This window comes from Pteropus vampyrus, unplaced genomic scaffold (genome assembly GCF_000151845.1).
Source record: "Pteropus vampyrus isolate Shadow unplaced genomic scaffold, Pvam_2.0 Scaffold177, whole genome shotgun sequence".
NCBI classification, from domain to species: domain Eukaryota; kingdom Metazoa; phylum Chordata; class Mammalia; order Chiroptera; family Pteropodidae; genus Pteropus; species Pteropus vampyrus.
In genome coordinates this window covers 3,359,189-3,372,708 of record NW_011888958.1, presented here as the reverse complement: position 1 = coordinate 3,372,708, position 13,520 = coordinate 3,359,189, and the positions used below count along the sequence as shown (strand labels likewise).

The 13,520-nt window shown below is 38.2% G+C and overlaps 1 protein-coding gene and 1 pseudogene across 2 annotated transcripts in view; one reads left to right on the top strand and one right to left on the bottom strand.

Annotated features, from left to right (window-relative positions):
* The window catches only part of RGS6 (regulator of G protein signaling 6), a 457,947-nt gene that overhangs the window by 16,385 nt on the left and 428,042 nt on the right, over nucleotides 1-13,520 (top strand). For both annotated transcript variants that reach the window (XM_011370921.2, XM_011370922.2), the window contains exon 2: nucleotides 8,139-8,242. In XM_011370921.2, coding sequence (XP_011369223.1) covers nucleotides 8,159-8,242 — 84 coding nt within the window. In that variant the 5' untranslated portion in view covers nucleotides 8,139-8,158. The remainder of the gene's footprint in view (nucleotides 1-8,138; nucleotides 8,243-13,520) is intronic.
* Nucleotides 3,002-3,120, bottom strand: LOC111746127 (annotated as a pseudogene).

The window sequence follows — 13,520 nt, the reverse complement described above, 5'->3', positions numbered from 1 at the left end:
AATGCAGCTAGTCAGCCTGGTTGCGTGATTTCCTTTCAACCTCACCCCTACCCCAAAGTGTTCACTTGCTTGGATGTGAACTTGGATATTTGGATCCTGTATGGATATTGTATGGTGGATATTCAGGTTCTGTCAATGTTGCAGTTTTGCTAGGAAATATAACACAGAAAAGGGGAGGTGAGGGAGATGAGGATATTTGAAAGATAGTGATTGATTATAATGATGGATGCAGTGAGAGAAGAAAATCTAAAAAAATTTAGGTTGAAATAGATTGAATGTCTAAATAAGTTTGAGGAATATTTGCAGTGAATGTAGAGTAAATGAACTGCAAAGAGGAAAGATGGAGAAAGTAGAGGATTTGCGACGATACAGGCACTGGTGATGATGAGGTTCAGCATGTGGCCATGTGAGACGGTGGCCGGGGAAGAGGGATGGCGGAAAAGGGTTCAGGTGAGGAAATAGAAGGAAGAACAAATCAACCTTTTTTTTGATAGGTCTTTGATTCTGACATTAAAGTCACTGAGATTAACTAAGGGATGGAGAAAACCTCTGAGAACTGGAACTGGAGTCTTTAGGAAATGGAAGGGCATAAGCAGGAAGGAGGTGAGACATAGCAGTGAGAATGGGTAGAAAGCGGCATAGCTAGATGGCTTGAATGTCACGAGATCAGGGATTTGGGTAGGAAGACTGGAGGGAAGTAATTTGAAGCAGCAATGGACAGCCAGGAGCATGCTTATGTTACTTCCTGATCTTGAGATATATACGGGCTGAGGACAGGGAGCTATGGGGGAGGGGATGCCCTTGGGGTAAGCCAGGTTTCCATCAAGGTCACAGAAAGTCAAAGTTCAGAGAGGAGGTAGAAGGACATAGTGGGAGTACTGTTTACAAAGGAAGAGTTCAAAAGTCAAGAAGAGTCAATGGGGCATTGGCAGGGTCTAGGGGTGTCCAGAGCAGTGTGGTAAGAGATGCCTCCATGAACCTGAACTTTGAGCAGTGATTGTATTAACAGGACTATGCGGCACATCACATGGCTAAAGACTTCCTGTTTTGTGAAGAACTTTCTGCTTCTCCCTCTCAGCTTAATTTTTAGGATTATTGTTTAATATAGGGAATGCAAAAATATTTTTCTTTATAAGCAGCTTTAGAAGATTAGTTTGTTTAGGCTGTCAGGCAGCTGTAGCAACCCAGATAGGACTGTATTTATATGTCTTAAGATAGGATTGATATGGGGAAGTCAACTTCACTGATGCACTAGGAAGTAGAAGGAAGGGACTACAAAGTACTCGAAGACCTACTGTGTACCAGTTTTACTACGTACCAGTAGTACCTACTACTAAGTTTATATATAATATATAGGTGCTAAATATTTAATATTTAGCTATATACTTAAATTTTGTATATTCACACAATTTTGTTTTAAATACTTTATATAGGTAATTTCACTGCAGACCAACACTGACACATTGGAAAGTCTGTGGGCATTGGCGTCTGCTCTGAGTTTGAGTTTTCATTTCTCGGCTGACAAGCTGTGTTACTTTGGGCAAGTTACTTATATTCTAGAGCCTCAGTCTTCTCATCTGTAGAGTAATAATAATAAACCCACTTGTTACAGTTACAGCACTGCCCAAGTGATTCTGACAAGAAGGCCAGGCTGAGAACCACCAAAACAGGCGGATTAGTGCTCGTTCCATTTCCTAGATGAGGAAACCAAGTCTTAGAGAGGTTAAATAAGCATGTGATAAGTTGCTCAGGGTCACACAGCACTTAAGTTGCATTGCTGAGCTGGTTATTTGACCCCATGATCCTTGCTATATCCTTACAGTGAGTTTTTTTGCCTAAATACAAGGGAAATTAAAGGAGTTCCACCAAAGCGTGGCTGCCCGACAGTAGGCAACATGGGAAGAGATAGGGGGATCAGGTGAAGAGGAAGCAGGCTCCATGGTATCTAGGTCAATGGTTCTCAACCTTGCATGTGTTTCCAGATCACCTGGGGAATATTTAAATTATAAATCTCTAGGGATCACCTTAGGCCAACTGGATTAGAATTTCTGGAGCATGGGAACCAGGAACATGTATCTTTAGAATTTCCCCCACGTGATACTGAGGTTGCTAGTCTGGTTCAGGTCCTTGGATCAGCTTTTGGGAACCATTGAATTCTAACTGAGGTCTTGAAATGATCAAACAATAATATCCCAGTAAAATACCGAGTGCCTGTCATTGCCACCAAAATTGTCCTCTGGAGGTTGAGCTCTGTCATCTTGCTTTAAGGTCTTCTCTATATTACCTGAAACAGACACATGATCTGTCATTGAACTTCTGAACCTTGAGTATATAGGAAATGTCAAGTTGGCAGACTGTGCTATAACAGAAAGGGTTATTTGTTCTTTATAGCTGTTTTCTTCCTTCTTCCCCCTTGAGGTTCCTGCCCACTCAGTCAGATTAGAACTGTATAAACAAGCTTATACTACTGAGTTAGCACACATCTTGTAAATTTTTTTCTGAAGTGCTTAACATTGCTGATGTCAGAAAAATCCATTGGGTTTTATGGACTAAGGCAAACAATGTAAGTTTGATATAATATAGTGGAGAGGAAATAACATCAACAGAAATTCTTATTTGGCAACATAAATATTTAGACTATATTATAGTCAGCATTTGATTGCTAATCCTACAAGAGATTTCCCTGAGTAGGGTTTTGAGGTCTGGGAGCTGAGTGGCAGGCGTGATGTCTTATGGCTTTTAGCTGCATGTGACGATGTGTTAGTGGCATTGTAGTGTAACTGTAGTGGCCCACCTCTTAGTTGGTCATCAGGGTCACCTGAAGAGTTGGTAAAGGGCTGACAGTTCCATCCTTAGATGCAGCAAGTCAGAATACCTAAGGGATGGGAAGGAGCTTCTCCAATGAATTTGGCTGAGAACAAGCATGCTGGTTAGTTGCTACATTTATTCCATGCTAGGGAATTTGTATGACTTATTTTATTCCCTTTCTTTTTTTTTTTAATACCTACAACACTCGATCTTCCTAGGTGGTCTCCCATCCAAGTACTAACCAGGCCCGACCCTGCTTAGCTTCCGAGATCAGACGGGATCGAGCTTGTTCAGGGTAGCATGGCCATAGATTTTATTTACTTTTCAAAAGCAACTCTGCAAAGTAGGGGGTTCTCATCTTCCAGGCGAAGAGCTGGAAATTTAGAGTTGGAGAGAGAATTGCCAGAGGCCACCTGGCAGCCTTAGTGTGGCCAGAGCTGAGAAATGACTCTAAATTTAATGTCGAAGCCCCTTCCTTTTCCACATATTTGGTCTTTCCTACCTATTCAGCTCAGCATGGTTATCTCCTGGACCCTAGGCTTTGCTGCTCTAGAGTGGTTGGCATTTACAAAGGAAGATAGCTAGCATTTGTCATAACTACAAGCTACAAATGCAGTGTAAGTTTGGAGTAAATTAAAGTCCCAACTTTCGAAAGATTTACTAACCAGAATTTGAGTCATAGATACTCAATTGTTGTTATTCATAGGGTCTCTCCTCACTATATTTCCCACCCTCCCACAAATTCCTTCTTACCTAAATTACTTATGGATTACAAAAGTGGATTCCTGAGTTGAGGGCTGGTCCATATCATTAAACTCTGGGGAAAATTTTTATGTGTGTTTCCATACATAGGTCTTTGTTGATAAAGAGTCTTCTTTCTTGGGCAGTTTTAATGACTTGTTAACTAGATGAATGTTCCAGAAAGGGTATCCTGCACTTAGATGGAATCTTATCAGTTCTGTCAATCATTAAAATATATTTGAGTACCTACTAGGTGCCAGGACCTGTTCTAGGGTGACATGGTTAGAGGGTAAACCTCACTGACAAAGGCTCTGCCTAGGCAGAACTGGGTTTCTAGTTGAGAACACCCCTGATAAACAAGTAAACGAAGTCCTAGGAATCCAAATAGGTGTGAATCTGTTATTTCACTCTCCACGTTGGCTGTTCTCCCACTAATCTCCTTGAGATCAGATCATCTTCATGTTTTCATTTTTTCTTGAGTGCCTACACTTCTGGGGCTTCCAATGCCCATGCCTGTGTTGTCATCTAGGCTTGAATGGCCTTTCCTACCTCCCCCAGACTCCTGTTCATCCTTCTGCTCTGATCTCAGTTGCCACTTCCTCCTGCTCTGTGTTAACATAACTGAACACCTACCCATTATAGTATCCTGCTTTCGTGGACATGTCTGTCACCCCTCTTGGACTCTGAACACTTTAATGAGGGCATCTGTGTCTGATTTATCTTCGTATCTCCAGGGCCTACCATGGAGCTTTGCGAGTGAATGCTTAATGTGTTTGCTCCAAGAAGAAATGTTGAGTCCTATGGCACCTAGTGGTGGGTAGTGGTATTACAGGAATTGTTTGGTGGGAAGGGACCCTAAGTCTGGGAGGGAACGCTTAACCCTAACAGTTTTGTGTTTCTTGGAGGAGTTCAGCATGAGCACTATCATGAATAGAGGAGTTGGCCTAGGATACAGGCAGTAATTGGAGGAGTTCAGCATGAGCACTATCATGAATAGAGGAGTTGGCCTAGGATACAGGCAGTGTCATGGAACACTGATGAGTCTTTGAAGGAAAGTTAGAAATTTGAAGTTCTGAATTCTAGATCAGAGATGGAGGGAATACTAAAGATGCTGGGTTTTATATTCGTGTCTAGTTGGGGTGCAGAGAAGCTGTGGTGTGACCTGGTTCCAATAGTAGTTAGTTACAGGTCAGGCGGGGGACCCAGGCCTCCCAGTTCAGAAGGCTTTCTATGATGCTTGGACTGTGGTTTGTTACATATAAGAGAACAAAGGCACAGAGAGGCGAAGTAACTTGTTCCAGATCACACAGCTAGTAAGTGGTGGAGCCTGGATTCAGACACAGGTCTGTCTGATGACAGAGGCCAGTTTGTAATCACTAAGCTGTCTTGTCTGTTCTTGGAAATTATGAAATGCATGGTCTTAACACATTTTCAGTTTTCCTTTTTTCCTTTTTCGTTAGCTGTAAGCCATTATAGGAAAGGAATATTATTAACAATTTTTCTTTTAATTGAAATGTAGTTGTGTGTTTTCAAAGAATATAACATTTTTTATATTCTTCAAATATTAAAATCAAAGTCCCTGAATTATTTACTATATGTATATACATGTAATATGTATATAAATAACATGAAGGTTTTGTTTTTCTCTACTACTAAATTTAAAATATTCCTATTTCTGTTGTAAATCATTTAAGAATAAATATTTTATACTATATTGTAATGAATGAAAATCTATTCCTTTAATTTCATGAACCCCAGCGTTATAGACAATGAATTTAATTAGAACATCCTTACCTGCGTCGGTTTCACATCCAGTTCTAACATCTGTTAACATATGGACTAGAAAGTGGTTATATCACTATTTTATAAATGATTCTAGGCACAGAAAAGGTAAATGACTTGTTTGAGTTTCAAATGAGTTGATGGAGGAACCAGAAATAGACTTTTCTACTAGTTATACTAGGCTCACTAAAATTCCTAACTGGAGGCTCTCTGTACTCCCTTGGCAGTCAAAAATCCAGATCCTGGGACATCGGCCTGTTTTAATAAACAGAAGTGTTTCTATTCGGGCTGGGGGACAGGGAAAGGTGAGGGGAGGGCCAGCACGATTGTTTCCAGGTCATTTCCAACCTTGAAGTTATAACACAGTTTTTTTAGATGAAAGATAATATGCTCATCAAAGTGAGAATGTTCATTTAAAAATAAAGCAATGGGACATCAAGTGGCTGTGTTCGTAGATAAATGAACATACATATATGGACTCCAATTCCGTTTTTCATGCTGTCATATACTGTATTAAGGCAAGAGAGTAGACAAATAAGTAGTTGTTTAAAAGTAAAACCGTGTTGTTCATTTAACTTTAAAAACCACTGATTAGAATAATAATCAATGTTTCCATGTAGTACTATATTCATAGAAATACTGATATTGCAGTGTGTAGAGATAGTAGAATGACACTCTCTTTCTCTTTGTGTACTGTATCTTTTACAATGCATCCTAATTCATAAATAATGAAGAAAGTAAATGACATTATTCAAATGGGATATTTGGGGCAATTGAAGTCTTAGCATAAATTAAAAATTCTTGTCTCTTCCCCATTTTCTGCCCAAATTTGTTTTTGTGGAATGACCTTTGGTACCAACTTATAATAAAATGTTTCCTGAGTTTTTATTTTAAATTATAATGGCCTTTTCTGTCAAGTATGGTATTTATAAAAGTTTCTTTGATGAAATGCCTCTGAATTTTGTGCAAATAATCCAGGCAGGCTCTTAGATTAGTGGTAGCATTTGTACAGGACTTTTATGGCTTTATACGGCGCTTTTACACTCAGTTTATTTGACCCTTAGCTGTGAGTACTTAGTGGAATTCACTTTTTACTGATGAGAGCAATGTACTGAAAGATTCTTTGGTGTGGTTCTGGGTACATAGTAGGTGTTCCACATGTATATTTGAAAAGAAAATGAACAAAGGGACCCCTACAAGTTATTTAACTTGCTAGAGGTCACCCAGCAAATATAGTGTCATACCAAGAATTGAACTTTCTACTTTACTACAAGATTCCATATGCTGATATTGTCTCACTGTTATCTTTTTAGATTTTCTGAAAGATCAAATTAAAAATATTCACTTTTCTTAACTGAGGTGAAATTCATAAATGCATGAGTTTTCATTTTAAATTGTAACGGCCTCTCTTTCATCATCATGTCGTAGTGTCGCTCCTCTGTTCATAACAGCACTCATAAAATTGACCACTTCAAAGCATACATTTTAGAGGCATTTAAGTACACTCAAAGTGTTCTGCAACCAACACCTCTAGCTAGTTGAAAAATGTTTTTATCACCCCCAGAGGAGATCCCATATCCATTAAGCAGTCACCCCAAGCTCTCCTCTCCCCAGCTGCTGGTAACTACCAGTCAGCTTTCTGTGTCTGTAGGTTTCCCTATTCTAGATATTTCGTGTCAGTGGAATCATACAATATGTGACTGTCTTAGTCCGTTCAGGCTGCTATGATAGAATACCATAGGCTAGATAGCTTGTAAACAACAGAAATTTATTTCTGACAGTTCTGGAGTCTGGAAAATCAAGATCAAGGCGTATGGTTGGGTGAGGATCTGCTTCCAGGCTCATGGGTGGCTTTTTTCTCACTGTATCCTCACATCTCGGAAGGGAGCTCTCTGAGATCTCTTTTACAAGGGCCCTAACCACTTCCCAAAGGTTCTACCACCTAATACCATTATATTAGGGGCTAGGATTATGAATTTTGAGAGGACATAAACATTTGGTCCATTGCAGTGACATATTCTGTCTAGCTTCTTTCATTTAGCATAGTATTTTCAAGTATCTATGTTGTAGCATATATCAGTACTTTGTTGCTTTTTATGGCTGAATTATATTCCATTATAGGGATAGAACATATTTTGTTTATCAGTTGATGGATATTGAGTTAATTCCATACTTTGGCAATTGTGAATAGTGCTGCTGTGAACATTCATGTTCAAGTATTTGAAAACCTGTTTTCATTGCCAGCTTTTATGGTAATTCTATGTTTAACTTTTTGGGGAACCACCAAACTAGTTACCATTTCCTACCAATGATGTACAAGAATTCCAATTTCCCCACATCGTTTTCAATGCTTGTTATTTAACTTTTGTTTTTATTATTATAACCTTCCTAGCGAGTATGAAGTGGTATCTCCTTGTGGTTTTGATTTGCATTTTCCTGATAAGATATTTGTATTTTAATGAATAAACTTAATCAAAAAATGAGTTTGGGTAACAAAATCAACATCAAAATGAGTGGCTTCATTTGTCTTCAGGACATTATTTAATACTGGCATATGATTACCCCTGGGGTGCATGATTCTGGGCTGAAAATAACGTGCTGTGGGATTAGAAGGATATAGGTGGATAATAAGATCACTATCATCTAACTTTTTTTTTTAATACTGCCTAAATTAATAAGGAAAAATAAAACATTACATCACGTTTTGTTTTCATGCCGCCTGCCAAAAGAGACTTAGTACTTTGCATTGCAAAGCTTTCTTTATGTAATTCTTTCACATCTTAATGGCCTGTTCTTTATTTTTACAGTGTGAGTGAAGACGTCCAGGATGGCTCAGGGATCCGGGGATCAAAGAACAGTGGGGATTGCTGACCCAGAGGAGAGTTCTCCAAACATGATAGTCTACCGCAAAGTAAGGTGTCTGGTTAGATGCCACAGTGCTGCCTCTGTGCGTTTGTGTTCTGTGGAGGGTTTATCGATGGTTGACAGCTCAACAGATGCTTTCTGTCTAAACTGCCTTGATGGATAAATGCCTATCATATTCTTCTCATGTGCTCTAATTCTCCAGTTCTAAAATTCGAGAGTTAGGTTTTGTCCTACTTGCTTATTGCATACTTGAAAAATACTATGTGATTTAGTTTTCTTTAAACCCAAAGATGGCATAAGGAATACAGTAGAGACATACTCTCCTTTGGTGTAAAGCCCTTAGTGTAACATTTATTAATCCAATGTTCTTCGAACCCATGGTACCTGCAAGATCTACTCTAGACGCTGTGGGAGATACAGAGGTACTGTAAACATCTAACATAGATCTAACATAGATGTTTACAGCTGGTATGAGACATTAGATATACCTAAATAACTGTAACAGAGTCTGAGTGTTAATTTCCAAAAGAGAAGTGCAAGTTGAGTGTTATATAATCTCAGAGGAGGAGCAATTACCTCCAGTTTCAGAGGTCAGAGGTCAGGAGTGGTCTTTGAACTCAGTTTTAAAGGATAGGTAGGATTGCTTATGCAGAAAGAGAACATCCCAGGGGGTGAGATGTGTTCTGCAGAGGCAAAGAGCTGGAGAAAGTGAACAGCAATCAGAACCTGTTCGCTTGGGCATAGGATGAATTAGTAGAAATAAGTGGAGGTAAAGTTTTGGAAAGAGAGGCTGGATGGAGCCAGAATTGAGAATGTGGAATCACAGGCAGTTTAATCCTGGAAAAGTTTTGTGCCGGGAGTTGTAAAATCAACGACTCTTTGGGATTATGAGTCTTGCCCTAGTGTGCCAAATGCATTGTTATCAGAGTGGATTGGAGACTAGTGGGGGATATTTCTGTATCTGTGAGAAAGGTAAGGAGAACGCTAATCTAGCATGGGACATGCCCTTCAGAACTGAGCAGGACTGAGCAGAGGGATTAAAGAGTCTAAATTAAAAATGACTTCGAAACTGAATGAATATGGAATTAGGAAGTGAATAGAGAATAAAAAAATGACTGGGTTTTTGACCTTGGGTTATAGAAAGACGTTGATGGTATTTATTCAAATATGGACATTTGGAAGAAGAATACATTTTAAGGAAGGAAATGTGGCACGTAGTTTTATTTGTGCACACATTGAATTTGATGAAATAACTGCTTCTTATTAAACACCTTTTTAATGTTTGCATGTTTGTAAAATTTAACTTAACTGTATTATATATTAATAAGGAAAATGAGTTAATGTTCATTTCACTAAGTATTTGAGCTGTCTGCTGGGTTCTGTGTTTTCTTGAAGTCTCTGTGTTTGATCTATGTTAATCATGCGGACAATGTTGAATTAGGTAGTCCTGGATAATCGGTATGGTGAATTTTTCTCTTTTCCTTGTAAAGAATGGAACTCAAACGATTCCTGCTCTGAGTATCAATTTCCCTAATCCTTTGTTTTGCAAGAGAATGCTTAGATAACCCATCTCCAAGAGAGATGCTTATTAAGTTCTAGTGAAGAAAAATAGATTAATGAGACTAGCCAATTAGTGAGGCATACAGAATAATAGACAGACATTTATATATCATTGCTTTCTTAACCCACCCCAGGCTGAAAGACTCTGTCAAGCTTGTAAGGACATGGGGTTCGGAGTCAGATCTGGGTTAAAGTTGCAATTCTGCCACTTCCTAGAGATATGACCTTGAGTCAGTTATTTAACTTCTGTGAGTCTTGGTTTCTTCATTTATAAAAAGAAAAATAAGGTGGGAAGAAGGATAGTACTTCATGGGTTTATTGTACAGATTCATTTATGTGAAGTACATAAGGCATCTTACATCCTGCTTGGCCTGGAGGTGGTCCATAATGAATGCTTCTTTTTCTTTTATCTTTAGGTCTTCTAGAGACAGTGACACTTGGAGAGGAAATAAACTATAAAATGTATAAATGTTGATGCTGTTAATAAGTTGACTGAAGTACGTTCATACAGTGAGTCGCTTTTTAAAGACATAGGAACACAGTACAAATGTTTTTATATTATTCAGAGATTGCAAATCAATGGATCATTAAAGGTTAATAGGAAATGTAAAGGTCATGCAATCCAGACAGCTTTCCACTAGAATGTTTGGTGTTACGTCGAAGAGAAAACTTCCTATAGATTTGTGGGAACTTGAATTTTTACTTTTTAGGCAGTAGCAAGAGACTTTTTTTTTTTTTCTTTTTGGTTAAATTTAGAAACAAAGTTGTCAATTGCTATAGTTCTTTAGAGAAATGATCACTAGTCATTTGGTTTCTACACTGAAAATATATCTTGCTTCCTCATGACAAATTTGTGTGCATCTAATTTGCTTTATTAATTGCTCAAAAGGGATATTGGATCCATTCAGAAAAAAAAAAAAAAGTGGCATACTTATTGCCTAGTATGGCTCCAGCACCTAGAATCATTAAAACCTAGTTCTTTTGACTAACAAGTCACGATGTGTTTGAAACACGGGGTATCCACCTAGTTCTCTACTCTAAGTGCTGTAGACTGGCCACTGGCTGTGGCCGAGACTTACCTACTACAGGACACTATCCTCAAGGTGTAGCTAAAGAGCAAATCTTGAAACCAAGGTCAATTCACAACATTTTCTATAGAAGTACTCTTGTGTGACAATTTAGTCAAGATTTTAGCTATAAAACCAAACCTTTTCTTAGAGATTGCCAACAAAAATTTACATTTAAAAAATTGTGCAAATAGTGCTTTCGTTTTTGTTTTCCTTCTCTTGTTTGTTGTTTCTTTCTCTTGTCAGACATTTCCAGTGTGAAATTTTTGCTTGGACTATGTTGTGTTGATTCAGATGCTGACATTTAAAGAGCCAAATCTAGAGAAATGGAGCTTTTGGGTAAACTTTCGAGTAATAAGTGGGATGATTACGTCCATAATGTTGTTGTGACTTTTAAATGCCATTTGAGATGGTAACCTCCTGACATATGAGTAATGATGGGTGGATTTCCTAAGCTCACACATTTCAGAATACTCTTCAATTTCTTTTTGTTTTGTGTGTCATTAACTGTGAGAAGTTGTACTTTCCCAGGGCATGATTTATTTATTGACTTGAAAAGACTTTCTAATTTAGTTTTTCATCTTTCATATTCACATTTGGGATTGGAGGTGTGTATGAAAAATGTATTGGTCCCATTAAAAATCTATTTAAAAGAAAAGCTTAATTATTCATTAAGTCGCCCAGACCTGTTAACTGTTTTTACATTCTTGGATCCAAAAGATCCTGGGTCATTGAGTTGCCTAATGTAGTGATGATATTTGAACCTGACTGTACATCAGATTGTTTAGGGGTGCTTTATAAAAACATGCTTATTCTAAGAGGACCCCCTCAAAGATATTTTCATTTAATAGGTCTCAGCTGGGTCCCAGGAATCTGAGTTTTAAAATGTTCTCAGGAGAATCTGATGCTCAGGTAAGTTTGAAATGCACTTATTTAGTATCTTTTACAATATGCTGGTAGAGTATGCATCGTGAAGAAATGAGAGAGTTGGCGTTTTGAAATGGGTTTTTGATTTCATAATTATTTGTAGATCTCTCGAGATATAGAAGAACCAGGCTCTTGTCATAGAGTTAGAATTAGAGGATTCGACCAGCTTTGTCTTAGAGGTTTTCTAGTCTATACACTTATTTCACAGGTGAGAAAATGAAAGTATGGAGAAGAGGAGGAACTTTCTTCAAGTTGCTCAGCAGTTTGTCACCGAAGCCATCATTATGTCCAGGGAGCCTGGCTGGTCCCATTGGTGTTCTTTAACAACCATGTTGTTAACCACAAACAATTATTACCACATTGTTGGGTCTCAACAGACATTGGTGAATTAAAATAAATGAAAATACTGTGCAGCAGATCTTTGGTTTTTGTGCATATTCTCAGAGATATGACTAGGGTTAACTTTGAACATTTGTAATGCTAAAGCTTCATTCTACTTCCTGGTGCTTTTGTTTACTGGGTAAAGATTTCCTGAAATGTTTACTTTCTTTTATAACTAGAAATTCTTTTGAGTAAGAGTTGGTTGCTTTCTGATTTTGTTTGGTCCTCTAGTGGTATAAATGATGTCTCTTGACAAATTTCCAACCAGACTGGTAATTTGATTTGGTAGAACTCTGGGCTATTAGAGGATAGGTGAACAGAGAAAATTGCAGCTGAACGTGACCCAGGGGGTGAACAGAGAAAATTGTAGCTTAACGTGACCCAGGCTGGGGTCAAAAGGTGGTACAGTGTGATGGATGATGCCAGACAGGGAGCTGACAGCTCTGGCTATCTGGTCCCAGCTCCCACACTTATCGTTTTGGTTCTCTGGATGGGCAACTTCACCTTCTTGGTTCTACTTATTTTGTCTTCTTCCTTTCCTCTTTCTTTCCCTCCTTTCTTCCCAACTATGAATTACTTCTTAAGCAAAAACAATCTATTCATTGCTCACCTAAGGTGAAAAGAAGCATAATAAAATGAACCCTGTGTACTCACCCTCAACTTAATAAATAAAACATGACTTTTGTTTCATTTTCTCTTCTGTAAAGTGAGGGTGTTGGACAAATAATGTGCAAATACATTTCTGCAATGATTTCCAAGTTTCATTCTGTAACATTTTGATCTACCAGAATTTAAGATATTTCCCTGTTCAAACAATGTTGTGAAACTATGTGCGTAAGGGTCTTTTGAGTTTTTCTGGCAATATTTTAGACATTCCTAGGTAACGTAAATTGGATTGAGATTAAACCCAGTGTAGTCAGGTATCAGAAGAAAAAATTTTACTCGTAACAATTCAACACCCAACAGTTAAAGTATCTTCTTGGTGGTGACTTGTTTCTTTGGTTTGCTAATAACATGTAAGATATTTGTACAGTTATTTTGCAGTACCGATTATATATGAGACAGCAGGAACAATGTTTAAACAGCACTGGATATTGTCAGTAATATATAATGTCAGGGATGAATTCGGAGTTTTAGAGGAAGACAAAAAGCCAACATTGTTGTATGTGGAAGGGGTTGTTAAATAGCCATGCCATTGCTGGCTTCCTTCACCTTAGTTTCCAGTTATTAACTCCTTTTCTGCTGGCATTTCGTCTCATCTCTGTATTGCTCTGATACCTCCAAGGTCACTTTTCCTAATGATCTAGGACCCTTGAAGTCCTGGGCAGAAGTTGGTTTAGGAATACTTCCAGAAAGCAAATGTAGTACTATTTTAGTTACACAGGCACC